Source organism: Arachis stenosperma, chromosome 5 (genome assembly GCF_014773155.1).
Source record: "Arachis stenosperma cultivar V10309 chromosome 5, arast.V10309.gnm1.PFL2, whole genome shotgun sequence".
Classification (NCBI taxonomy): Eukaryota; Viridiplantae; Streptophyta; class Magnoliopsida; order Fabales; family Fabaceae; genus Arachis; species Arachis stenosperma.
In genome coordinates this window covers 130,219,112-130,245,503 of record NC_080381.1, presented here as the reverse complement: position 1 = coordinate 130,245,503, position 26,392 = coordinate 130,219,112, and the positions used below count along the sequence as shown (strand labels likewise).

Below are 26,392 nucleotides of genomic sequence, written 5' to 3'. Positions count from 1 at the left end.
TGGAGATGGTTCGATTTGGACGATCACTGGTCCACGTTCCAATGTAGAGAAGAATGTGTTCTTTTTCCACTTACTAAAAAGTGGAGGAAGAGATGGAGAATGGAAGTTTGGGATCGGGTGGAATGAATATTGTAGAGTATACAATTTAAAGGAGGGCGACAACATTACCTTGAAACTCGACTCAATACCTAACCGCCAGATAGAGTTGTCGATTCAGCGATGTTAGGCTTCCTATGTATAACTCTGTTTGATAGATATTTTGAACTATATGTTAAATTGTTTTGGATATGTTTTATTTTTTGATTAATGAACAAATTTATATATATTGTAAATATTTTGTTTTGCTATGAATAGGTATCTTGACAATCTATGTTGTTAAGATTATGCATAATAGAAAACTACATTTCTGTTGGACTTTTTGTTTTTGTTTTTGTAGTGTCTAATAATTTTTATTATATTTTATTATCTTACAAAACATGTTATACTGTTCATTGACATATTGAGTAATTGTTGTATTCTATTGTTTTATTTTAATATAGTGATAATTTTGTTATTATCCAAATTTAATACAATATATCTATCTTTATAGAAAATATTTTAGTTATATTCTTAGTATTTTTTCTTTTAAAGGACTTTAGATTACATGAAGCCCGTGCATTGCACGGGTTATCACGCTAGTTAACTGACAAAGAGTGGTGGATTACACGAGGGCAAAAAAAAAAAAAAAAAAAGATATGACAAATAATGGAATAAATAATGACACAGTTTAAAAAGAAATTCTATGCTACGACTGATTTAAAAATAAAAAATAAAAAATCAATTTAATATTCATTAAAAAATCACTATACATTTGATGGCTGTGAAACATGGAACCGCCCACACAAATGATGCTTCTTCCCCAATGTGTCTAGTTGGAATAGTGACATAAAATGCAGATATATAACTTATAACTCCCAAGATCATTGATTCATTGATTCCGCATTATGCATTAAAATCTTAACGGGGCCAAAACAAGTGAAAGCCAAAACCTTTTTTTTCTTAATTTTCCTTTGCACTCTATGAGTATCATGTAAAATTGAAATCATTTTCTACCATCAGAGTGCCAACACAATTCAGTCAGGTATCTCCCATATGAGAGTATTTTTCTTTACATGCACTGATAAACACGCTTGCTAGCAGCTACACAATGTTTCCATTGATTCATGGCTTAAATAGGTACTCGCCGGCCCCTATACCTGTCAAACAACTGCAATATAACAGAAAATTAGCATTCTCAATATGAACAAGTTCAGCATTTTTCTGCAAATGAATGCAAAAGGCTTCAACATCAGCAAAACAAAATCTGGAAAAAAAAAAAAAAACATCAAATTGTTCAACATTGTATAGATAGCTCAACAGAGCTTTATTGATTCAGAAGAGTTTAGTTTTGAAGCACTGTGTATATAGGTTTTGCCATTGTCTTTTACACCACTCAATGATAATCAAGGTGCCCCAAGTCTCCAACCATTCATAAATAATGTAGATCTATTGATGATTGACATGAACATGAGCTTTTAATATGGCACTATATCAGCATGGTTAAATGCATCGGATGATTACATTAAAATCAGTTAAATAGCAGCTAGTAAAAGCATTTCAATTTTCATCACAAATACCTACCGATCGAACATATGGCTGTTGAAACAACCAACCAAGAATGGGAATCTTCTGTAAGAAAACAGCCAGTGTAGGCCAGAAACCACTGCACAGTTTAATCCATGGTTAGCTTCAAGAATAGAACTTAAAACACAACAATGTCTTCCAAATTCCACTAAACCTGAATAGTACGATGAATCCATAAGCCTCAATGATCATGCCCAAAATAGGCCATCCCATTATGAGGATCAAGAATCCAATACCAAATGAGATTGTTCCCTTAAAAAGAGAGAGATGATAAAAGTTAGTGCTAGAAATTTACCAGAGGGGAAAGGGAGGAAGTGCAACAAATTTACCTTGAAATTACTTCGTTTCATAAAGAATTGCATAGTGGATTTCAGGCCGATGGTTAAGGACACTCCAGAAACAAACAGGATCTGATTTGAGTGACAAGGATTAAGGCATCATCAAAAGACGTTAACAAGAGAAACAATGACAAGAAATTGTACCTAAGCGAGAAGCCTGAAATAGCATGAAACTTACGTTTCCCATGGCTAGTAATCCCTTATCGAAGAAGAAGACTACCCCAAGGAATGAGAAAAATATACCAAATCCAGTTAACCCTAATCCAATCTCTGTACCATATGCCAATCACATATGTTAAATTAAAAATATTAAGATAACAGAATTGTAACATGTGAAAAATAGGACATGAACTAGATTCCAACTACATAACATCAAAATGACCAATACACAGTTTGGTCAAATCAATCTTGTAGTAGCCATAATGGCAGAGCATGAGAGCAAAGTCAAAAGGTTATATGTCACGCAAACTAGAGCATCATATTATTCACATCCAATTAGTTCCACTAGGTGGTACAATTGATTTTAACCAATCAACTGGGGAAAATATTTGGATGAAATCACAATCATTTCTGATTAATTCTTTCGCTTACACAATAGGATCATTTTCATCGCAAATGATAAATTGTGATGCGTCTAACATGTCTAGTGTCATACTAGAACACTGGTATGAATAGGACCACGAGGTACTAATTTCACTGAAGCACTTTTAAGAAAAAATGTATACAACGAAACTCTGAAATAAGTCTTTCACATAATTCCTAGTTTAATTCTGAGTAATACCCCAAATGGTCCCTAACAATTTTTAGTTCAGACAACTTAGTCCCATAAAAAACAGACTGGCAAATTGGTCCTGATATCTTAGAATGTATGACGAATTAATCCTTAATAAAATATTTCAAAATTTCAAACAAGTTAATCCATCAACCACACTACTGAAAAAAAAGTAATAAGTTGTCCTTTCATTTTATTAGTGATTAATTTGTCTAATAATCTAAAAGATTTGAAACAAACTCAGAAATTACCCTTAAATTTCTCTTGCTGACTATTAAGGGGACCCAAGATAAGGAATTATATATAAATCCACAATAATCTACAACAAAAAATATTATGATTGCTACAACAAAATATATCTGTTTCACTTACTCTTGCGATCATTCATCTCAAAGGAAACCATTTTACCAACAATTCAGATGTTCAAGCCCCTTTCCTTATCTGAAACGTATAATAACTAAACTTGGTCAATAATTGAATGTGAATCATAATCTCTATGTAGAACAGTCAATCCAAAGATAATACAGAACAACAGCTGAAAAATCAAAACCTAGGAAAAAGATCCAGAGAGGGTTATCTATTAAACATTTCCTATGGAAAACATTTCTTGTTCCACTGAACAAGCAAGATGTAACTACTAATTTTTCCCCTTGACTTTGTTTGAAAAACTTTCCCATCCCTCCCATCTCATAAAAAAATTCAAGGAATTTCATAGGCTTGATTACCATACTTTGTTTTATTCAACTAGACGTGTTGTTTGAAGAGTTAGGCTGTTGGAAACCTCATTCTTTTGGAAATTGAGGCTGAGTATTTATTTTGTCATTTCATGTTATGACGATAGATAAGGTTTTGTTGATTAAGTATAGATAAGTTGGAATGGACTTATGAAGACATGAAACACTTATACACAAAAAATAGAATGTGAAGATCTATATTAAATTCCTATTACCTAAAGACTAAAGAGTCATGCAGTTGGCACTGCTTAATCGTTTTTGTGTCACACCCTTGCTAACAAGGAATAAATGCAGTCAATAAGAAAAGTAGTTACTGTAAATTGCCATGGTTCATAATTACTACTATAAATCTATACCATTGCAGACATGTTTTTTTCCATTACGGCTTGTTCATGCTTGCTTGAGCAAATTATCTCAGGATGTAAACCCCCCACCCCCCCCCCCCCCCCAAAACCCAAAAACAAAAAAACAAAAATCAAGGGCGTAGGTGCTTTTCCAATTTTCAGAAACTATAACAAAAGCATGGTAGTCGGATGGTTGAACATAACTCTGACCCTGGAGGGAAACATGTTTCTGTGCATTTTCAATGTGAGGAGATGATATTCTAAAATCTTTGGATTAGCATTAGCTGGAAAAAGTTTCATATGCATAATTTTTCTTTTTACGTATTTGGAGGAAGTTGATTACAGTCACATTTATAAGTATCCATAAGTTACTTCTTTCTTTAGTCCCTTCACTCCACATCAATTATGTATCATAATTAAATAGTTTCGTTATAAAGGAGGAGAAGCATGAAATGGATATTGCTCGGAAAGCAGTTGGCGACTTGCCAATACAAACAGCTAAGTCATCAAAACTGCAAAACAAGGATTGCTCCTATTTTTCATAAGAAGCTATGGAAACCAAAAATTGAATGTACCAAATGTAAATCTAAATATCAAATTCCCCCTACCACTCACATATAGAACTTAGAAGAATGCATCAACAACGATACAATTACACAGAAGCAATACCAGATCCGTCAAATTCAGTGCAATAAACATGAAAAAAAATAAGCCCAAATTATCCGTAGAAATGACGAGTGCATTCAAATAAAAAGTAAATATGTCTCACCTGCTTTATCGAATCGAGATGGAAATCGGCAATCGGCAATCGAAGATGTAAAAGATGAACGTTTCCTCTACTTCCAGTTCCAAGCGGTGCTTTCACGACGCCGTTTCGTTTCGTTTTGTTTTGGTCTGCTATTTCCAATTTCACCCCACCAGGCACTAGCTTCCTTTTCAATTTCCCTTACTTTATTGCGCTTTTTTTTTAAACCAAAATGTCCCATATTTTTAACACGCTTATAAAAACAATCTTTTATCTTTCATAGATATATTTAAAAAAGAAAGAGTCAAGTAACAAGTCTATATAGAGAGTTATTAGATAAAAATTTAATCAAATCAAACGATTCTCAATTATTAACATGAGATAAAGTTAACAGTATCACTTTATTTTTGTATATACAAATTATTTATGTATTTAATCTAAAATTTTATTAAAATATTTAAATAACTATTTAAAAAATATATAAAAAATAAAATATTGATCTCTAGAATTTTATTTTTATTTTTAAAAAATTTAATTATTTTATTAATTTTTATAATTTCACTAAATTTATAATTAAATATTTATTTTTTTAATTAAATTATTACACTACTTTTAATTTTGTAATTAAGTCTTTTTTAATATAAAAAATTTTAATTTAACTGGATATTTTTTTATAAATTAAAAATATCCATAATTAATACATATATATATAAATATATTTTAATATATAATATTTTAAAATAGCAAGTGTAATTTTTTAAATAAATAAATATAAAACATATAAATGCATACAAAAATATTTTTTATATGCAATAAAAAAATTTTAATATTAAGAAATTTATATTAAAATATTATTTTTAATTGTAAAATTATAAAATAATAAAATTATTTTATATTACTTGATAAATAGTTAAAGAATATTAAATAATTACTGTTGCTAAAAATATATAATTATATATTACAATTTTTTATCCCGATATTTATAAACATGCATTTTATTTAAAATACTGTGTATAATACATAAAAATATTGATTTTTTATTTTTTCAAACTTTTTAAGAAAATATTTTGAATTTTTTTATTTATACTCTAAAAAAATAAAAATAGAAAATAAACAACATTATTTTCACTTTTTTAAATATAGTTAAACATTCATTTCTACAAAAAGCAAAAATTATGGGATGAAAAAAAAATTAATTACAAAAATACAGTATGTCCTATCTTAATTATGATGGTTTAAGAACAAAATTTATAGATTTATATCATAACTGATCTTTAGTTGTTAATCTAACTTAATTAAATTAAGTGAGACAAGTATAAATAAAAAATAACAAAGTTAAAAATTAAATATTAAATTTTATTCTTAAAGTTAAACTTTTCTATGTAATTAATGTATATTTTTTAAATAAATATTTTTTTAATAATATTTGTATAATTCTATATTGCGTAATAATATTTTAAAAAATAAATACTTGAGATGTTTTAAATGCTAATATAAAATAACCTATCATCTGTCAAGTAATATAAATAAATTGATTATTTTGTATATTGTAATAAAAAGAAACATTTTAATATAAATTTGTTTTAGTTTAATAAAAAATGTTAGTTCATACTTATTGATTTTATTTAATAAAAAAGATGTTACTTGATACTTATTTAATTTATTTAATAAAAAAATTTATATATTAATATGTTATGTATTCATTTATTTAAATATTTTTTGTAAAAATAAAAATATATTTATTATTTATATTCAAATATGTTTTATGTATATAAAATCTGCTAATATTTTCCTTTTATAACTACTTCTAATTTTTATATAATAAAATCTAATTATTTTAAAAAAATATATATATATATTCAATGCACACAAAATTATTAAGCTCATTTAAGACGCACCCATATTTTTGGGTTGCTTAGCCACAATTTGATTAAAAAAGAATTTGTGCAAATATGTACATCTTATTTTTTTTATATTTAAACTTTAAAGTGACATATTATATATAATTTTATCTATTGTAACTCTTTTCCGCATCAAAACATTGGATGACATAGACGACTACTCGATACAAAATAATAATAACGAACATAACTGCAAGTATGCTCATTATTCTTATTTTGTAACAATAATGACCAACTTTTGTTTAAAAAAAAAAGTGTACTAATATGTAACAACTTTATTTAGATTTTAATAAAAACAATTGTTACAAAATGCTATGTTTTGTTGTATGCCTATATATATAGTTTGTAAATCTTTATTTCTTTTCAAAGGTAATTAAGATGGCAAAAGGAATAGTTCTTATGTTCATTATGCTGACAATAATATTGTCAGGTATGTTACACATCCATGTAACCATGTAATTAAATTGATCCAAGTCTAAATAGAGTTATGCGCATTAATGACGAGTGAAAACATGCGTCCGAAAACTCTTCGTTACTTTGCGTTCATTATGAAAAAACGTTACTTCTTCCTCAACACGAAACCGCTCCTTTTCTTTGAATCTCTCTCAAAATCACTCAAACTTCAGTCACGTTCTCTGCGAAATCACTACTGGAGAAGAATCGCGAGAAGATTTGGCAAGAAAAAACCAAAAACGAACGAAAACAGCAGCAGAGACTACCAAAGGTATGAGAAAAACTACTGTTCATTTGAAATCTTGCAATGTCGCATTTCTCTTAGTTGCATTTTAGGTTTACTAGATTGATTTGCTTCGTTTAGTAGATCAAACTATTGTGATTGTATTTTTACAGTATAACTAGGGCTTGGAATGAAATTTGTTGTTATTTTCATTCAGTTCAGTAGATAGTATAACTAGGGCTTTGAAATTGATTGTTACTCTATTCAGTACTTCTTTTGCATGGAGAAATATTATTCTTGTTGACTAAAAGTTGATCACCATTTATTCACCACATAAACAATATTTGGTTCGGTGGCCTTCTTTTACTTTGTTCAGGGTTTAGGGTTACTGTGATTGCATTTTTATAGTATAACTAGGGCTTTGAATGAGATTTGTTGTTATTTTCATTTAGTTCGGTGGATAGTTCAATTAGGGCTTTGAAATTGGTTGTTACTCTGTTCAGTACTTCTTTTGTATGGAGAAATACTATTCTTGTTGATTGAAAGTTGATCACCATTTATTCGCCACATGAACATTGTTCGGTTTGGTGGCCTTTGTGATTTTGATTTACTTGATATTTAATGCGTCCAAGGTTTAGGGTTATTGTGATTACATTTTTACAGTATAACTAGGGTTTTGAATGATATTTGTTTTTAGTTTCATTCAATTCAGTGGATAGTGTAACTAGGGCTTTGTACTTGGTTGTTACTCTATTCAGTACTTCTTTTGCATGGAGAAATACTATTCTTGATTATTGAAAGTTGATAACGATTTATTCACCAAATGAATGTTGTTCGGCCCGGTGGCCTCCTTTTACTTTGTTCAGGGTTTAAGATTATTGTGATAGCATGCAGCAATCATTTCCTAGCTATTTCATTATTTATCATGTTTGATTCTGTGCATGAATAAGTTTTGGTTCAATGGCCTGTAACATTTTAATCGACTTGATTAAGATATACATGCTTGTGCTTATCGGTGTATTGAGTGAAGTATTGACCAAATTTTTTCATTACAGCAAAACAGAACAAGACAATGGTGACAAAGAAGGAGAAGCCGCACTATAATGTAAGCACATTAAATATATTTATCCGCTTTCATTCAAATAATATCTATTTTGTATTATAAATATATCATCACGTTCTGTTTCAAAACTTGTAGAAAACTCATGATTGCAGATGCCAAACAAAGGCAATAGCAACAATGTCCAGGGATATGAGTCAGAAAAAGAAAAATATAGTGGAAGAAATGGGATTTGGTGCCCTGGCACATGTCCCGGAAATGAATGTCTCTCACGCCCTCTTGAGAAAATTGATTGATTGCTATGATGACACTAAGGGATACTTGAAAACTTTCCAGGGGAAAATATACATAACTCCTCAGAAAGTAGCAGTTGCGCTGGGATAAACAACGACACTAATACACTTTCCACTTACTGCTTATTTTCAGTTCATCGGTGTACAGAAAATCAAACTAAGCCTTTTTGGCTGATTTTTGCTATTAAAATATTGTAGGGAATCGTTTTGATAAAAAGGTTGATTACACCAAACTGAATCCGAAAGACAAAGAATGTGCTAGATATGAGCGTTGAATGGGAGGAGAACCGAAAAAAATTCAAGAGGACTTTTGTTGTCTTCATACAAAAGTGCTTCTTGGTGCCGACGATGGTAAGTGTGGCCTCTCCGATCCATAAGTCACCGATCTTTCATGTGGACAACATTCGGGAGTGGGATTGGGCAAAACACGTGCTCAACTTCTTGATGAAAGGAATTGAAAACAAGAAAAAGGGAAGGAAACAGTCCGTTGATGGCTGTGTTTTTGTGTTGATGCTGATATACTTCCATGAAACCAAGTTCCCTCGCCCATTCGGACCTAATGCTCCCCCGGCACCGTGGGTGGCCCATTGGACAAAGCAAATGATGCTCGATCGGATTTCTAACGAAGCAACAGAACTATTGGTAAATGCTCTACTAAAATTTTTCCTAAAATTTTGTTTCAAATGCTTCTAAAATACTCTACTAACTAAATAAACTTGTGTTTTATGTTATAATTAATTTATTTGTCCTATTAGTTTGTTTGTTTGAATCTTTGTGCATTCAGAAATAATTTTCTTGATGATTAAATGTTTGTCACGTATTATTCACCATATGAGTCTTGTTCGGTTCGGTGGGCTTGCTCCCTTTGGTTCACTTAATTGTTAGTGTGTTCATTTGAATCCTTGTGCATTCAGAAATACTTTTCTTGATGATTAAATGTTTGTCACGTTTTATTCACCATATGAATCTTGTTCGGTTCGGTGGGCTTGCTCCCTTTGGTTCACCTGATTGTTAGTGTGTTCAATTGAGTCCTTGTGCATGCAAAAATATTTTTTGATCATTAAATAATTATTATGTTTTATGGCGTTTTATTCAGCACATTAGTATCATTCAGTTAAGTGGGTTGCTCATGTTAATTCAAATGATTGTTACTGTATTTCTCATTAAATAATTGAGTCCTTATTTCTGTTTTAGGGACTTCTGTATAGAAAGGATAAAAACAAGGAAAAAACAAAAACAAGGAAGTTAGATAAGAAAGAAAAAGGAAAGAAAACAAAAAAGAAAATTGTCGATCTGGATTCTTCTTCGAAAGAAGAAAGATTTTCTGAATCTGAATCTAAATTCGAATCCGACAAAATACCACTAGCAAAGAGAACAAGACAAAAGAAGGTGGTTAAAAAACAAAAGCTTGTTGAGACAGATTCAGAAACAACAAGTGAAACTGAAAGCATTCCCACGGATTCAAAAAGCAAAAGTGAATCCAAAAACCAGTAATTTTAATGTTCATATTGATTTCATTTAAATTGTATTTGCTTAAATTTGTTCTTATGCGCTTGTTCTTATGTATTGCAGAGACGAAGAAATTGAAAAAACTGGCATAAAGAAAAGAAAACAACCACAGAAGGTGGTTAAAAAACAAAACAAAAAAGGAAGCTTGTGCCAACAGATTCAAAGAGCACAAGCAAATCTGAAAGCCAGTAAGTATTGCGTAATTTCTCTGAGATGTTTTGTTGATTGCATATGTATCACATTTTATTCAGCAAATGAATTGCTTTCGGTTCAATGGTCTTCTAATTTTCGGTTCATCCCTTTAATTGAGTTTAGTTCAGTGGTGTCTGTCAGTTTAGTTGACTTTATTGTTAGTGTCTTGTTCTTGATTATATTTTTCTCCGGTATAAATTTGAGGTGTCTGTCTGTCTTGCAGAGAAAAAGAAATCGAGAAAACACCCATAATAAAAAGAAAATAACCGCAAAGGGTGGCAAAAAAAACCCAATCTGACAAGGAGTAAGTTTCTCGAATCATATTTTCTTTTATTGATACTTTCGTTTTAGGTTCCTTGATACTTATTTTATGAATTTTCGAAACTGAACAAGCAAAAGACAACGTTGCGGAAAGAAGAAGACAAGTGTTGGAGACGATAAGAGAAAAGAGATTAAAGAAAAGAAATGATGGAACTCAATCAACAAACATTGCTCTGGATCAGTTTGACTCAACAAAGGCACGAAATAAATTCTCGTAGACGTAAGATTCAGTTTCTTATACCGAGTTCTTTTTCTTTCTTTGCTTACTTTTTCTAGAACCTTTTCTAATTCATCTAGATTCAATTACTAATATTTATTTATCTTGCTTAGAGTGCCGACTGTAAATCTGGATAGCGAACATCTCTTACAGACTCAAGCAAGCTCTACACGTCTGTAAATGTCACGGACAATACCAGGTAAATTGGTTCATTGCATGCTTTATTTTCGGTTCAGTGGCTCCCAAAATTGAATTTAATGTGTTTCTATACCTCTGCTTTTAATTTTGGTTTCTAATTTTAATTTGTTATCTTTTTTCTAAGAAAAAGACCCCAGAAAGCTCGGTAAAATATTTTAGAAAAAAGAAAATCCATCCAAGAAAGAATTTTAAAACTTCACTAGTGTAAGTTAAAAATATTTATGTTACTTTTTTAGATTTATGTAATTATTTTTTGTTTAACTAATCACACGAAAAACATGTTTAAATGTCACTAGTACTACACCTGATTCTAAGCTACAAATCATTGACTTTCGAGAAGAATCTCTTTCTGAACCTTTGGAAATGTGAGTTTTTCAATGTGCAGATTCCCGTTTCTCATAACAAATTCTAATTATTCAACATTAACTTCTTCTTTGTTTACATTCCTTAGGCCTCCTCTTGCGTTGTCTCTTCCAAGTTCTGTTCAGAAAGAGTTGATCAAAGATGACTTCATCTATGTCCCTCCAGAAAATCAAACACAGCAAATTTATGATAATGAGTAAGTTTATAAATATTTATTCACCACATGAATCTTGTTCAATACTTTTTTAGCTGTTTCATTATTTATCATGTTTTATTCAGTGCATCAATGGAATTCGGTTCGGTGGGCTCATAAAATACTTTTTATTATTTTTAATGGAATATGATAATAGTTTGAAATAATTATTGAAATGTTTACTATTTAATGCAATAGCCATCTGGAAACGCAACAACAGCCCTACGAAGAAGTAACAGTGCAGCAATCGAAACAAGAAGTACTTATTGATGTGTAAGTTTTACTGCTTATACAAATTCCGATAATTTTGGTCCACTACATGGTTTAATTGTGGTTCAGTTGAATCCAGAAATGAATTTAATGTATTTTTGTCTTTGAACTCTCTTCTGTTTCTTACAACTGCCCTCCAAAACTTGAAAAGCAGGCTATCAAGAAATCTTTACCGAAGAAAATGGAGTTAAAACCTACGTTAAATGTATAAATTTTAATTAATATCATTTTTTCAATGCGCAGATTTCGATTTCTTAAAACCTATTCTAATTATTCACATTAACTTATTCTTTATTTACATTTTTTAGAAATCCTATTACGATGTCTGTTACAAATTTTGTTATTGAAGAGTTAATCAACAGTGACTATATCTATGAAGTTTCTGATAATGCAGCAGCCGAAGATTCTCGGAGATTTCCGCAAATGGGATTCAGTTGGGTTTTGCAGGACGTAAAAGTTCGCTAGTGGGTTCATTCCTCTGCAGCTAAAGCCCTTAGATTCCATTGTAGATGTTGAAAGATTAACGGACCGCTACCCTGATGATATTGCTTCTATTTGGGATGAAAATTCAATATAAACTATAAGATTAAAAATTGAGTTTATTCAAAATCAAATTCGGCTCATTTAATTTTTAAGTTCAAATCAAGAGTCAAACTTAAAAATGTATGTAAAACTATAAAAAAAATATAAATATATTATAATAAAAGTTTAATTTTAATGTATTGATAATATAAAATATTTTATACAATTGTATAATATAAAAAAATAATTATTTTTATTAATATGATATTATATAAAATTATTTTATACTGATAATATATCAAAATAAATTTTTTATATTAATATTATACTAAATAATAAAAAAGCGTTATTTAAAATGCGCTTTTATCAATTCAGTCAAATATATTATACTAAATACAGTTCAAATATTTAATTCCTATTATATAAGTTGACTAATTCTATTGTGCTTATAAATTATTGTCTAAATTTTATCTATTTTTATATCTTTTAAATTAAATATTAATTTTAACCCTTGTTTTTTTGGTCATAAAATTTGAAATTGACATAGAAAGTGGTCACCTTGCTCATGTCACTGTATAAGAAAGTGGTCACCCTGCTCATGCCACTGTAAAACTCAGTTGCAAAAATCGAACCGGTGAGACGACTGATTTACTAATTCAGTGGTTCGACCGGGATTCAACTGGAATTTAATCAATTTAATTAAATATTAAATAAAATTATTGAAAATTCAATATATAATTTTAAATATTTAAATTCAATAATTTCTAAGTCAAAAATTTTAACATAAAAATAATTTTAGAGTTATATTTTAACATGAGACTAAAATGTATTATACCTCAAAATTTGACATTAGTAATTTTTTTAAAAAAATTATTAATAAGATTTGGTTAACTAATGTATACTAGTTAAACATAGACAAAATTACAACTGCACAATTATAAGAACTCATAACACCGAACCAAAAATTAGAGAGATAAACACGGTGAATACAATTTGTTCTTAATGCATAATATAATTTTTTTTCTACAATAAAACTAGAAGCACTAATACTAGATAGGTTAAGATGCTCAATAAAAACATTAACAGGGATAATATATTCATATTAATTAACACAATCTCTCTATTATTTAGATATAAATGGTACCAATGAAAACAAAAAATAGGCAAATCAATACAGGAACATATCCACGAATGCCATGATTGATTGAATTGGATGAGAAATTTGCCATGGCTTAAGAAGCTTATCTGAATCCAAAATTCTGAAATCCAAATTGCAAATTACATACAAAATCCAAAATTCAGAATCCAGCCTTTAGAATGATTAATTCATATAATTAATCTTTTGTGATTGCTCCATCTTCAATGTACAAAAAAAAAAACTAAAATCAACAAAATAATCAACAAACTCCACCATAAAACTAAAATCAGCAAACTCCACAATAAAATCAGAAAACTTCACAGGAAAATTATGAACAAATTAATTCGGTAAATTTCATGATAAAACTAAAATCAGCAAACTCCACAATAAAATCAACAAACTTCACAGAAAATTATGAATAAAATTAATTTAGCAAACTAATTAACTATTATCACATAAAATTATAAACAAAATTAACTATTATCGGAGGGAGCTCAAATAGGGGAGAAAGGAGACACAGCGGCGAAGAGGAAGGGGAGTGACGGCGGCGACAGAAGAGACGGCAATACCAGCGAATACAGAAAAAGAGCTTGAACAAAGGAGAGGAGATGCGGTGGCTGTGGTGGCTGCGGGGCTGCAGGGATGCGGTGGCTGTGGAGGTTGCGGTGGTTGCGGGTTTCGGGGCTGGGGAGCTACGGCGCTAGGGCTCTTTTCTTTGTCTTTCTATGAATTTTCAGAGAGAAGAGACGAGTGAGATTGGGGGCTGGGGAGACTGGGCATCGGGTAGCTATTTAGGGTTTTTTTTTATTTTTTTTTAGAGGGGTTAAAACGGCGCCGTTTTGGAGGGAGTCACTAAACCAGAAAACCTCTAAAAAATTGGTCGATTTTATTGGTTCAACGATTAACCGTCGATTCGCCCGATTTTTTGACCTATTTTTTTGTCAGGCAGTTTTTGAAGTCAACCGAACCGTCCTGGTAACCGATTTCCGATTAACCTAGTTAAACCGGTCGATCCGGTTCGATTTTCAGAACTATGGTAAAACTACAATTAACAATATAGAAAAAAGACACTAGATTCTTATGTATTAACCGTTACCGTTTGTTTATTGTTAAGATCAATGTGTCTGTTTCCTAGATATAAAATATAAATACTAAGAGTGCCTTTAATTTGTATTTTCATTTTCGGATATTTTTATTTTTAGATTTTGTGAAGAAAAAATAATAATAAAAAAGTTTCGTTTTTCTATTTTCATATTTTATTTTATTATTTTCCTTATAAAATGTTTAAAATTGAAAACATTTAAAAACAAAAATACAAGCCAAACTCATCCTAGGATACTTTGAATATCCCAAATCTAGGCCAGTCAGTACCAAAATACCTAACCCATTTTGTGTCTTTTCCAGCGGATAAATTAGCTAATCGAAAGAGAATTTTATTCAACATAACTGCTACCTTTTTTGTCTTTATTTAGGAAGAAAAAAATGGGCGTTTTCTTTTAGTTTGTCTGGTAAAATAAAATAAAAAGCTGTTCCAAAGCAATGCAACTTTTTCAAATATACATCTATTGTCATAAAAAATGGCAAACAGAAAAGCTGCAATATATTCTAGATTTCTGGGACTTCTTTTTGTTTTTGTTTAATAAGTTCTGTAAGACAACAATGCTTAAAATTTTAGGTCTATAATTTAATTTTTTTTTTTAACCCTTTTCATTAGTATTTCCCAAATTTTCTGTTATTCAATTAGGGGAACAAGAAGTTTTTCTTTAAAACACTTTTCTTCGTAAACGGTTTGGATGTAAATCTACTATGAAAGAAACTAAGCACTTAGAGAAAAGAGAAGAAAATTTCATCATCCATTTTATAACCACTATATTGATTTCTCTAATATCAAATAAGCCTATTCTTCATGCCATTTCTATGCAAAATTTTCTTGATCTTATGAAAGAGAATAGTTTGCAAAGTGGCCACACTTGAAGAAAAACAAGGAAGGTTATAGAAGAAGAAAAAAGAATGTAGTAATCAAGTATTTTTATTAACTGAAACGAAGAAATGATTACTTACCAAGTGCACATAATCTCTTGCAGCAATTGCAAGAATGACGCACATGAAACTACACCAGGACACTTTCTCTCTACTGCTTCCTTAGCCTTCATCACGGTCTCAAAACTTTTCACTCTCAATTCTCTATTAACCTCTGCATCTTTCTCTGCCAATTCTTTGCTTCCTTGCTTTGATGCTATTAGAACAGATCCATCACACCCCTGCATTCACGGGTTTAAGTCATTTCAGTAAAGCATGCAATAATTACATGCATGCAAGCAAGCAAAGCTAAAGCATTTATTTCTACAAATCAATCATGGAAGAAGAGGTTAATGGTGGCAGGTCCAGGAACAGGTGATTCTTTGAATTGTTGGGTGGTAACTGACCCTACAAGCTGTTCTACATTGGGACAAGTTCTTGCATAGTAATCAACTGAGACCTGACGATGGCAGCGGGTGGTGTTGTTGGTAATAATTTTGGCTAAGCATGGTGAAGTAGTTCCAGCTACAATGATGAAGAAAACAAACAAGCAAGTGAATTGAGATGAGAAGAAGGAACAAGCAGTAGAATATTTAGGGACAGACATGACTTTGTTGGGATAATGAAGCAGTTTAGGACAAAGGAAAACAAAAGGGTGTGATTATTGTGGTTGGAATAATGATAATAATGTTCAAATGTTTTGTTTGTATGGTACATATTTACGGGGTTTTAAAGGGAATCAAGGCTCGTGAATCTGAGAGAGAAGGGAAACAAGAAGCTGAGTTAGTGGTTGGTGGTTACTTCATAATAGTTGAGTTTCTTTGGATACTTCATAAGTGGATTGGATTTCAAGGACTCAGCAAGGATATAAAGCAAACTAGTAAAGGATGACTATTAACATATACAGAGGATAAAGGATATTGGTTTTTGCAGAATTATTTGCACTGTAAAAATGCAATAGAGTTAAACAAATATGTGAGAATAACATTTTTAATGTACAAAAACATAGTTGAAGGAAAAGGATAACAGAGAGAGTCAGCAGAACCACAAGTCCACAACACAACAACTGAGCATGGAGCACTTCCTTTGCATGAATTAATAAATGCATGGCATGTGCACTTAAAGCCTAAACACCCCACTCCTCCTACCACTAGATGAAAAAATGGTTTTTGAATTCGCAATTCTTTTTTATATATATTATGAGTATATTCACTTATTTTTAATGTCGCTTATTATTTTTCATGTGTGAGAAAGAGAAGTGTATAACAAGAAGTTGTGAAGAGAGGTGTGTTTCACACTGGTATGGAATATACAAATTGGAAACACCAATTTGTTTGCATTATTTTTTTTTTAAATAAACAATCACAAATTGGACCCATTTGTTTAGAAAATATTTTTTTTTAAATGTTGAAATGGACCGTCTGATTTTTATTTTAAAAAATAAAAAATATAAATCAGACCTTCTGATTTGTATTTTATTTTTTTCTGCAAACAAATCGGACCCTCCGATTTGTAGTTTATTTTTTTCTTTAAACAAATCAGACCGTCCGATTTGAATAAAACACCATATAAAAAAAAAACACATAATCTTCCAATAACAGTGTATTACACATATATTTAATCAATATAAACAAAAATTAGCCTTTTAATGTTGGAGAATGATATTACAATTTTTGTGTTTTATAAAAAACCTTAAAAACCAACCCCGACTCCAAATGTGACCTAATCTAACCCACCCCCAAATGTAAACCTAGCCGTAGCTGCTCTCTACTCTCACTTTCTCACTGCGCTCACTCTCAGTCTCACTCGACGAAACCCAGGACTGGCGGCGAACTCACCTTCTTGCATCCCCTCCCAGCGCCGGCGAAACCCTTCCTCCCACCACCTCGCGGCGCCGTCGAACCTTTCCTCCCAAGCTTCCAACACTTCCTCGCGGACAACACCACCCAGCCCCAGTCAGCACCACCCTCGCGGAGTCGCAGTTGTAGACATTACACCACTAGCACATTCCGACAGCCAGCAGTGCACCACCCCCGGCGCCACCAACATGACTGATCTGGCCACCCGCAGCATAGCACAGCACCGAGCCACCTAGCCACCGATTCAAGTCAGATATGGAGTCTAAGCCTCCGAATCAGATATGTAATTTGACTAATTTCTGTTCAATAATTATTGCATTGTTGCTAGTTGTTGTTAAATAATTATCAATATTCTGGAAACCGGTTCGAACCGACAGTCGCATTGATTAAACTGCAAACTGATAAGAATTACGGTTCGATTATATTCTAAAACCGTAAAAATTGAAAACCAAAGTTAAACTGTTAAATCGGCCGGTAACCAATAGGTTAAACCGAACCGAAATCTGGCCAATTTTCTTATTTTGCCCAAAAACACCATAACGCAGCCGTTTAGCATTCAGTAATGTAAAACAACCCCAACCCTACTAACCCTAACTCCCTCCAACTCTCCAACGGCGCAGCACACACTCCCTCTCTCGTCCCTCCCATCACCCTCGAGCTGGCCGTTCCTCTCAACACCGGCGAGCTTAATCCCTCCCTTTCGTTCAGCCGCCGGACTGCTCCTGACGCCGTCGCCGGTTGGAGCTTCGAAGCTCACTCGGTCCCTCACTCACCTAACGTCTCAGACTCTCAGCAGTGGAAGCAAAGTCGCCGGGCTCGCCTCCTGCCTCCGTCGCGTAGCTCTGTTCCACCGTCGCTGGCGCCATCTCTGTTCCTCCGTCGCAAGCTCTGCTCCTCCGTCGCAAGCTCTGTTCCTGCCATCGTTGCCAGTTCTGTTCATGCCTCCGTCGCTAGCTCTGTTCTTCTAGGCATTTTACTATTTTTTTAACAATAATTGTTGAATAATTATTGTTGAATAATCTCTGAACTTGTTATGGCCTTATGGGTTGAATAATTGTTAATTAATCTATGAATTCCTAGGTTGAATAATAGGTTGAATAATGGTTGAATATTGTTAATTAATAATTTTTAATTTGTGATTTACTGATTTTTTATTTTTCTTCAATTATTGTTGTCTGTGGTTTAGGATTGATAATTTGTAGTTCTATTGTCTTTAATTTCTATTTTGAATTTCAGTTTTTACAGTGATTGACTGATGCTGTTTGATTCTGTTATGGTTCTGCTTTTGTCTTTCGTTGTTAATTTTTTTTGTTGTATACCTGTTGCTGTCCTTGAGAGTTGAGAACTTGAGATTATTGAGTTGTTGTATTTGGATATTTGGATACTGTAAAGTGCATTTGCACATATTCCAGATGAATTAGAAGAGAAGCTGGTGAATAAGGTTTTAAATTGTGAAATCATGTGTTGTTGAAAGATGATAATAATGAATAAGTTTGATTTTCGCGATTTAATCTTTCTCAGCCGCTCATCGTCTTGCTCCATTGTCTAGTGCTTTGTTTCCTTGCTCGTGTTAAGATCTTCACTACCTGTACAGCTTGTGTGTTGGAGCTTACTGGTGTTATCTTGATCTTCCTCCAATAGTTCATGGTCCTTAATAACAATATTGCTTTCTTCTGGCACCTCCGATGGGTGAGTTTGGTTGGCTTGGCTAACTCCTTCGTCATTATTCTCTAGCCTTCTATTGCTATTTTCATAGCTCTCCTTAGCTCAGCCTTTAAATTTTTGCTCACAGGATTTTCATTCACTATATCTTCTATATCTGTTATTAGGTTGTTGGTAAATCTGGAGCAAATTTTTGCGGATTTTGTTTATTGATGACAAATTTTGATGTTGGCATTTCATGTTTGATTGTTTCTTTTGCTATTTATTTGACTTTTAAGTTTGTATTTAGATGAGATTACAACATTGTGGTTGATGTAATACTTTTAATTTGGATGATATTTTAAAGTTTATATTATTTTACTATAAAACGGTTATTTCGGTTGACCACGATTGAACCGGTTGAACCACTAAATCAGTAAACCAGTAGCTAGAGCAGTTTGATGACTGGTTCGGTTTTCTAAACCTTGATAATTATTGATTCATTGTTTTATTCTGTTCAACAGCTTCTGATTGTTGTTCATTGTGTTATTTGTTGTTCATTGTTTAGTGTTTACTGAAATTGCTTCTGATTGCTGGTTCACTGTTCATTGTTTTATTTGTTCTTCATTGTTTAGGGAAATTACTTCTGATTGCTGGTTCTGTGGTTCACTGTTCATTATTTTATTTGTTCATTGTTTAGGGAAATTACTTCTGATTGCTGGATCTGTTTGATAATTGGCCAATAATAATATCTGAATCTAGATATAGATATATATGTAGGTAGAAACCGCCGGTTTCCAATTTACAAATCAAATTTTTCATACCAAATACACCTAATTCTCAAATTAAAAGTGACCGGTGAAATGTTTTAATTTAAAAATAGTTATATATTTTACAAGGTGCTTGTTGATATGTAGTTTCAGTTAGTGATGAGTCCCATTATTCTTGCCACTACGCTTGAACGAACAGAACATGTGGGAAGCAGATAAATTCTACATGGGACAAGTTTCCACTTGGATCAAATATTTGAAACTTTGTGCTGAATTTGTGCTGAATTCTTTTCCTGATTTTTTTTTTTTTTTTTTTTTTAATCATGGCAGGTATAGGATGCATCCAGAGATATGCAAATCCTCTTCAGTCTTCTACAAAATTTTTCAAGCTTAACCACTGAAAACAAAACACTGCCACTGATTCATTCAATCGTCAAATTTTTTCTTTTTTCTCATTTCTGAATTCTACGATGCAAAGGGTATCTTCAACAATCTCAAGGACCATAGCTTCTTTGTCCAAGGCCAGAAGCCCGTTTCTGCTTAAATGCCCTTTCTTTGCAGCAACTACCCAGAAATCGCAGCAGCCGGAGATTCCGGGAGATTTCCGGAAATGGGGTTCGGCTGGGTTTTGCAGGACGTCAAAGTTCGCCAGTGGGTTCACTCCTTTGCAGCCAAAGCCCTTGGATTCCATTGTAGATGTTGAAAGATTGCAGGACCGCTACCCTGATGATATTGCTTCTATTTGGGATGATGCAAGTCTTTCATTTTCGGGCTACTCATTACTCAATTAGCATGCATCATATAGTTCTTTGTTCTTTGCTTTATGGACTTATATGCATTAAGATAAGGATCAGATTAAACTCAAAATCCTCTTGTTTGTCTTTGCTGTTTGCTTTTACTATATTTGTTTTTTTTGCTTATTCTTTATACTGGAATTTGTGGAAATTGGTAAAAAAATGCTTTTGCTTGTGCCTAATGTGATATGTTGAATAGATTGAGTTAGCTTTTCTTAGATGTTGTGTAACAATTTATGTCTCCTTTAAAGAGTTTTGTTTATTTATTTATGATAATATGATTTGGCTTGTTTTATTTCAGTATCACTTGGGAAGAGGTCATATTGGAGCATCCATGAAAGCAAAACTTTATAACCTGCTGGAGCATAGAGCTTTAGAATGGTATTATTTTTTCTTTTTAATTATTATTATGGTTGTTATTAAGATATGTATCACGATATTTGTACCATTCCAGAATTCATGTTCTCACCTCAGCTTTATTTATCCTCGGCAGCCGATATTTTGTCATTCCTGTGTGGAGAGGAAGCGGTTATACGACAATGTTTGTTCAAGGTTTGTTAAAAATTTTATCTCGCTTATCATTTAGTCTAAATTTAATTAATACTTGTGAATCAAAACTGTGATACAAATCTTTGATGATTTTTTAAAAGAGAGTCTGATCTTGATACATAGGATAAACACTGACCTTGGACCCTTATGTGTATCCTAAAAATCTAGGTTACTAGTAGAAATTTTATAAGCTCAATCTATTCAGATAGCAAATGGAAACGTGAATATACCGTTCAGTTCAGCTGTGTTGATGCAAACGATTTATTTGTTTTGTTGTCTCTATTTGCTTCTCTTCTTCCAATTTGATTTTGAGATGCATATTCATTCTTTTCTTGCAGTGCAGATGCCACACATTCTTTTTACGGGTCTTGAAGATTACAAGGCCAGGGGAACACAAGCAGCCCCCTATTTTACTGTGACCTTTTACAAAGAATTTGCTGAGACCAAGGACTTGGTGCTTATCCGTGGGGATGTTGTGTTTACCAGCAAGCTGACCGACTCTGAGGCGGAATGGCTAATAGAAACTGTTCAGTCTTTCTATTTGAATGATGTGAGGTACAAACTGGTTGAGAGATTCAACAAAGAAACACATGATTTTGAGTTTAAGGATGTCTTGCAAGCGTTGAACATGCCGATTCTGTGACCACTTTTAATTGGACAAATACTAAATTGCTGCAACAAGCAAAGAAGAAGGGTTGATTGGAGTTAGGACATTGAAGTTGCAAATGAACCTGTTTATCGAGATGTCTGTCTGCAGCCTATGCCCTATGGCGAAGGAAGATACAAAATGGAAATGACTCATGGCAAGGTTAGAGGAGATATTTCTTCATTTTTTATTTGTTAAAATCTTGCATTCAAATACTTTTATGTGTTTTATACCAATTATATATATAATGAAGGATGTGTGAAACTAGAAAAACATCAATATTATTTATGAACATTGATCTATTTTCTTGATTGTTAATTCTACAAATAACATTTAAGAAAATACAATATGAATAGCAAGGGAAAATAAAGTAAAGCTTTGCATTACATTCAAAGTATGATCTTCATGAAAATCACTGCATTATCATATCACGTTATTCCAAATCTTCTCAAAAACCTCTTGATACATGACATTTTTAGTACTATCTCATGCATTTTTGTTATAGCAACAGAGTTATCCATAAATGAAAACATGTTTTGACAAAAACAAACCGGCATGAGAGAGTGGTTGCCCTTGACTTTTAAAAATGGTCATGGCAAAACAAAGTCCAATAGGAAATCGTCTTCTCTAAAACTGGATCAGATGAGATTAAATTCATTCGAGGAATGAAAACTTTCTCACCAATATACTGTCCCGTAATAACGATAACACTTGATATTTTGCCTCAATTCACTAACAACTAATCTTGTAGCATGATTGGAACTCCCTTTTCAAAATTTATTTATAATTTGGAGTTGAAGAACATTTCATTTCATTTAAGAATTCAAAGTTTAAGTAGCGTATCGGAGAAGAGAAGGAGCGGCAACGGTCGAAATTTTCGGCTATGTGTGAGACTGAGAGTGAGTGTCCGTCGGTGCTATAGGCGGCTGATATGTTGGTACCAATTATTTTGGGACTAACATTGGATTTTTTTGGGGTAAATTATCAAAATAAATCATTTCCATTTTAATTTTATCAAATTATAATATTTAAATATTGCATAGGCAAATGAAAATTTTATATTAATCGAAACCGTGATAAGGGATTTGTGGATTGTCAATACACATAAACCACTAGAGGGTATAACTGTTTACGTTTAAATAAAATAAAAAAAAAATTGCGTATTTACGTTTAAATAAAATAAAGAAAAAATTGCGACTTTCCTTCCAGCAGTTTCTTTTTGAAATCCAATAATGCATAAATCGCGGGAGAGATATAGTGGTTTATGCCTACACAAAAATGCTTATAAATATTAAGAAGGAGGAAGTGGTGTGATGGTAGAGAGTCATTTTCACAAATTTACAAATGAATATTGAGAAAAAAATTTTTGTTCTAATCCATTGCTTTAAAAAAATTTAAAAAAAAAGAAGCAAAAGGCACGGTGTTAAGTTCACTAAAAGAGAACCGGTGAGTGTTTTTATCCGGCCAACAAATATTTTGTCAGAACTAAAGACGAGTATATTGTAAAAGGCGTGGTTGTGTGGAGCCAAGTGAGTAAAGAAGGTATTTCTACAAGATTCTAATTGTGGTTGTGTCAACTGGTGTGCAGTATGAAACATTTGTGATAGGACCGGACGAAGACATGCAGGTTTTATTTCATTGTCGGCGTAGTTTTCCGAAAGTGAGAATACACGAGCTGTATGCCAAGTTGGAAGATGGTGTCGATAGTTATAGGGCATCAACGCCGAATCGTCAGTTGACGACGGTAGGTGGTGCTTCTACCTTGATGCATGTCGTTGCACCTGGTTGTCTGTTGGCTGATCCTCCATCTGTTGTAGTTGGGATAGCTAGGTCACCCCATATGATTCTGGGTATTTTAGGTGACGGTGAACCAGATCGGGTTGAAAATGTGATGCGAGAGGATGATTCAGACGATGAGCCAACTCACATCGTGGGGGACAGTGACGAGGATACTCCTAGAAACTTACCTACACATCAGGGGTCATCCAGTTCTGGGTCACAGCAACACCCTCCACATTTCTCAACGCTGAACATGTAAGCCGTCTGCTAGCAACTGGACATAGATCCTATCTTTGAAGGTCAAGGATTACACAAGAAAAATTCTTCTGGGGAATTTCAGATTGGCCAATCTTTCCAAACTAAGGAGGGAGCTGTGTTGAGCATAAAGAATTATAGCATCCGTCGTACAGTTGAGTACTGGGTGATAGAGTCAGATCATCTGAAGTATTATGGGAGATGCAAGGAGTTCGAGAAAGGTTGCACGTGGATGATTCGTATCACACTTTGGCAGCAAAAGAGTATTTGGGAGGCTAGAAGGTACAACGGACCTCACACTTGCTTGGCCACATCGATTTTGAGCGATCATCGATAGCTGGATCATCATCTCATTTGTGCAAGGATCTTTTCGTTGGTTGGACCCAATGCAGCGGTTACGATAAAAGTATTGCAAGAAGCTATTGAGGCAACCTACGGATTCAAGCCTAGTTACAGGAAGGTGTGGATGGCAAAACAGAAGGCAGTTGCCCAGATCTACGGGAATTGGAAAGAGTCGTATGTCGAGTTGCCCCGTTGGATCCTTGGTGTGCAATCCACGATGGATGGAACCGTGGCGTTATTGAAGACTTCTCTGGTACGTGTCGGTGATCAGGTTGATGAGTCTACAGTGTACTTTCATCGTCTTTTTTGGACATTTCCTCCATGCATTGAGGTATTTAGATATTGCAAGCTACTAATCAGCATCGACGAGACTCATTTGTGTGGGAGTACGATGGCACTTTGCTTCTAGCTATTGCACAAGATGGTAACTTGAATATCTTGCCCATTGTCTTTGCACTTGTGGAAGGTGAGAATGCGGAGTCCTGAGCTTTTTTCTTATCCAACTTGCGTCAACATGTGATCCCATAAGAAGGTATTCTAGTGATCTCTGACATGCACAATGACATTAATGCTGCACTGGAGGCACCTGACAGTGGTTGGCTACCACCTCATGCATATAGAGCGTTTTGCATTCATCACGTTGCAGCTGATTTCGCCCTCATTTTCAAGGGTCAGGATGTAAGATGACTATTTTTAAATGCAGCTTATGCTAAGACTGAGGCAGAATTTGACTATTGGTTTCATATTATAAGGACTGAGAATCCAGCCATGTGCAATTGGGCGAACAGAATGGAGTACGATAAGTGGATCCAGCACCAGGATGGAGGCAGACGGTTCGGCCACATGACGACAAACATATCCGAGTGCGTTAATTATGTATTGAAAGGCACACGAAATCTGCCGGTCACTACATTGGTGAAGTTCACATACGGAAGGCTTGCAGAATTTTTGTCATTCGATGACAGACGGCAGAAGCGCAATTGGAAACTGGGCACCAGTTTTGCCAAGCTCTGGTGAAGGCAATATAGTGCAACTTGAGAGATTCGAGATGCTTCACCTTCACTCTGTTTGATAAGCATCAATCTGAGTATACTGTGGCTAAGACGACTCCTACCAGTAACTTCTCGCTCGGTAAGTATCGGATTTCTCTCAGGGATCACACATGTGACTGCGGGTACTTTTAGGCTCTCCATTACCTGTGCTGCCATGCGATCGCATGTTGTGCTCAGTCCCGACTGAACTGGGCTACATCATGAAGTTTATACCATGAGTAAGGTGTTTAGTGTATACCGGATGAGATTTTTGCCGCCTATTCCAGATGGACTTTGGCCTACTTATGATATTCAGACTATTGTGGCCTCTGCAGACAACCAAGACACACTCGTAGGAGTTGGCCTCAGCGAGGCTCCATGGCCGGATGTGATGGATAGCTGTCATGATGTTGTTGGTTTTGTTTCTGTTGCTCCTTTTGTATTTGTGTTGTCTTTATTTTAGTCCATGTCGTCCTTGTGATCAAGCTTTTATTGTTCTGCCTTTTATATTTCGTGTTTCTCTATGTAGTTGTGATTCTCTTGAGTAAAGTTAATGTCATTATGTTTGTCATTTTCTTGAGTAAAGTTAATTTCATTATGTTTGTGATTCTCTTGAGTACATGAAGGTAATTTCATTATATTTGTCATTCAATGTATGATGTGCCATCCAAATATGAAATAGTGAAAATCTGAATAAGCAAACTGACAAAGTCATACACAGAATGAAGTCAGAATACATGAAACTAAATATAAATAAACATAAATAACATACTCATAAGTACATGAAACTAAACATAAATAAGCAACTACTGATCCTGCTCGTCATCATCGTAGAGTTAATAACTATCTTTTGAGTAGTCCCACCTTTAGTGGTGGGTTGGTTACTCTGTTTTGATAGAGAGGTTGTTGAGATCTCCTTTCTAAATAAATAGAAAAGATTGTAGGAGCTAGTTAATGATTCAGATTGTAGAAGCTATGAGGTTGGGTAGGTGTCGATCCAGGTAAATATTTATCGATTCAGCCTTATTCGTTTTGGGCCTGGCTAAGCGATGGTCAGAGTATGAACACATATAAATATGGAATTTAATTTATTTATTTAAAATAAATCCCCAATTTTGTATAATTATATTCCAATTTATACATAAGCAAGCAACAAAAGAACAATTTAATTTACCCTTTCGTAAGTTTTTTATTTATATTTTTTTTCTTCTATGTCGTGTTCCTTTGTAAAATTTCAATTTTCAAATACAAGCCATTCC

At 33.2% G+C, this 26,392-nt stretch overlaps 2 protein-coding genes across 4 annotated transcripts; one reads left to right on the top strand and one right to left on the bottom strand.

Annotated features, from left to right (window-relative positions):
* Positions 1 to 765: 765 nt before the first annotated feature.
* On the bottom strand, positions 766 to 4,838 carry LOC130979755 (vesicle transport protein GOT1-like). Its single transcript, XM_057903291.1, has 7 exons — positions 4,620 to 4,838; positions 3,145 to 3,213; positions 2,179 to 2,270; positions 1,992 to 2,072; positions 1,817 to 1,914; positions 1,660 to 1,741; positions 766 to 1,246 (listed from the first exon to the last, which is right to left on the bottom strand). The coding sequence occupies exons 2-7, from the start codon at positions 3,173 to 3,175 to the stop codon at positions 1,208 to 1,210; spliced, it is 423 nt and encodes a 140-aa protein (XP_057759274.1). The 5' UTR covers positions 3,176 to 3,213; positions 4,620 to 4,838; the 3' UTR covers positions 766 to 1,207.
* A 13,053-nt stretch (positions 4,839 to 17,891) lies between these two features.
* Positions 17,892 to 22,087, top strand: LOC130982343 (uncharacterized). Of its 3 annotated transcripts, none has more exons than XM_057906319.1 (5): positions 17,892 to 18,255; positions 20,068 to 20,489; positions 20,833 to 20,912; positions 21,025 to 21,083; positions 21,419 to 22,087. In XM_057906319.1, exons 2-5 carry the CDS (start codon positions 20,208 to 20,210, stop codon positions 21,721 to 21,723), a joined length of 726 nt encoding a protein of 241 aa, XP_057762302.1. In that variant the 5' UTR covers positions 17,892 to 18,255; positions 20,068 to 20,207; the 3' UTR covers positions 21,724 to 22,087. The 3 variants fall into 3 exon arrangements, with proteins under 3 accessions (XP_057762302.1, XP_057762301.1, XP_057762300.1); XM_057906318.1 differs by having other exon boundaries at positions 17,892 to 18,294; XM_057906317.1 differs by having other exon boundaries at positions 17,892 to 19,015; positions 21,419 to 22,086.
* Positions 22,088 to 26,392: the final 4,305 nt, after the last annotated feature.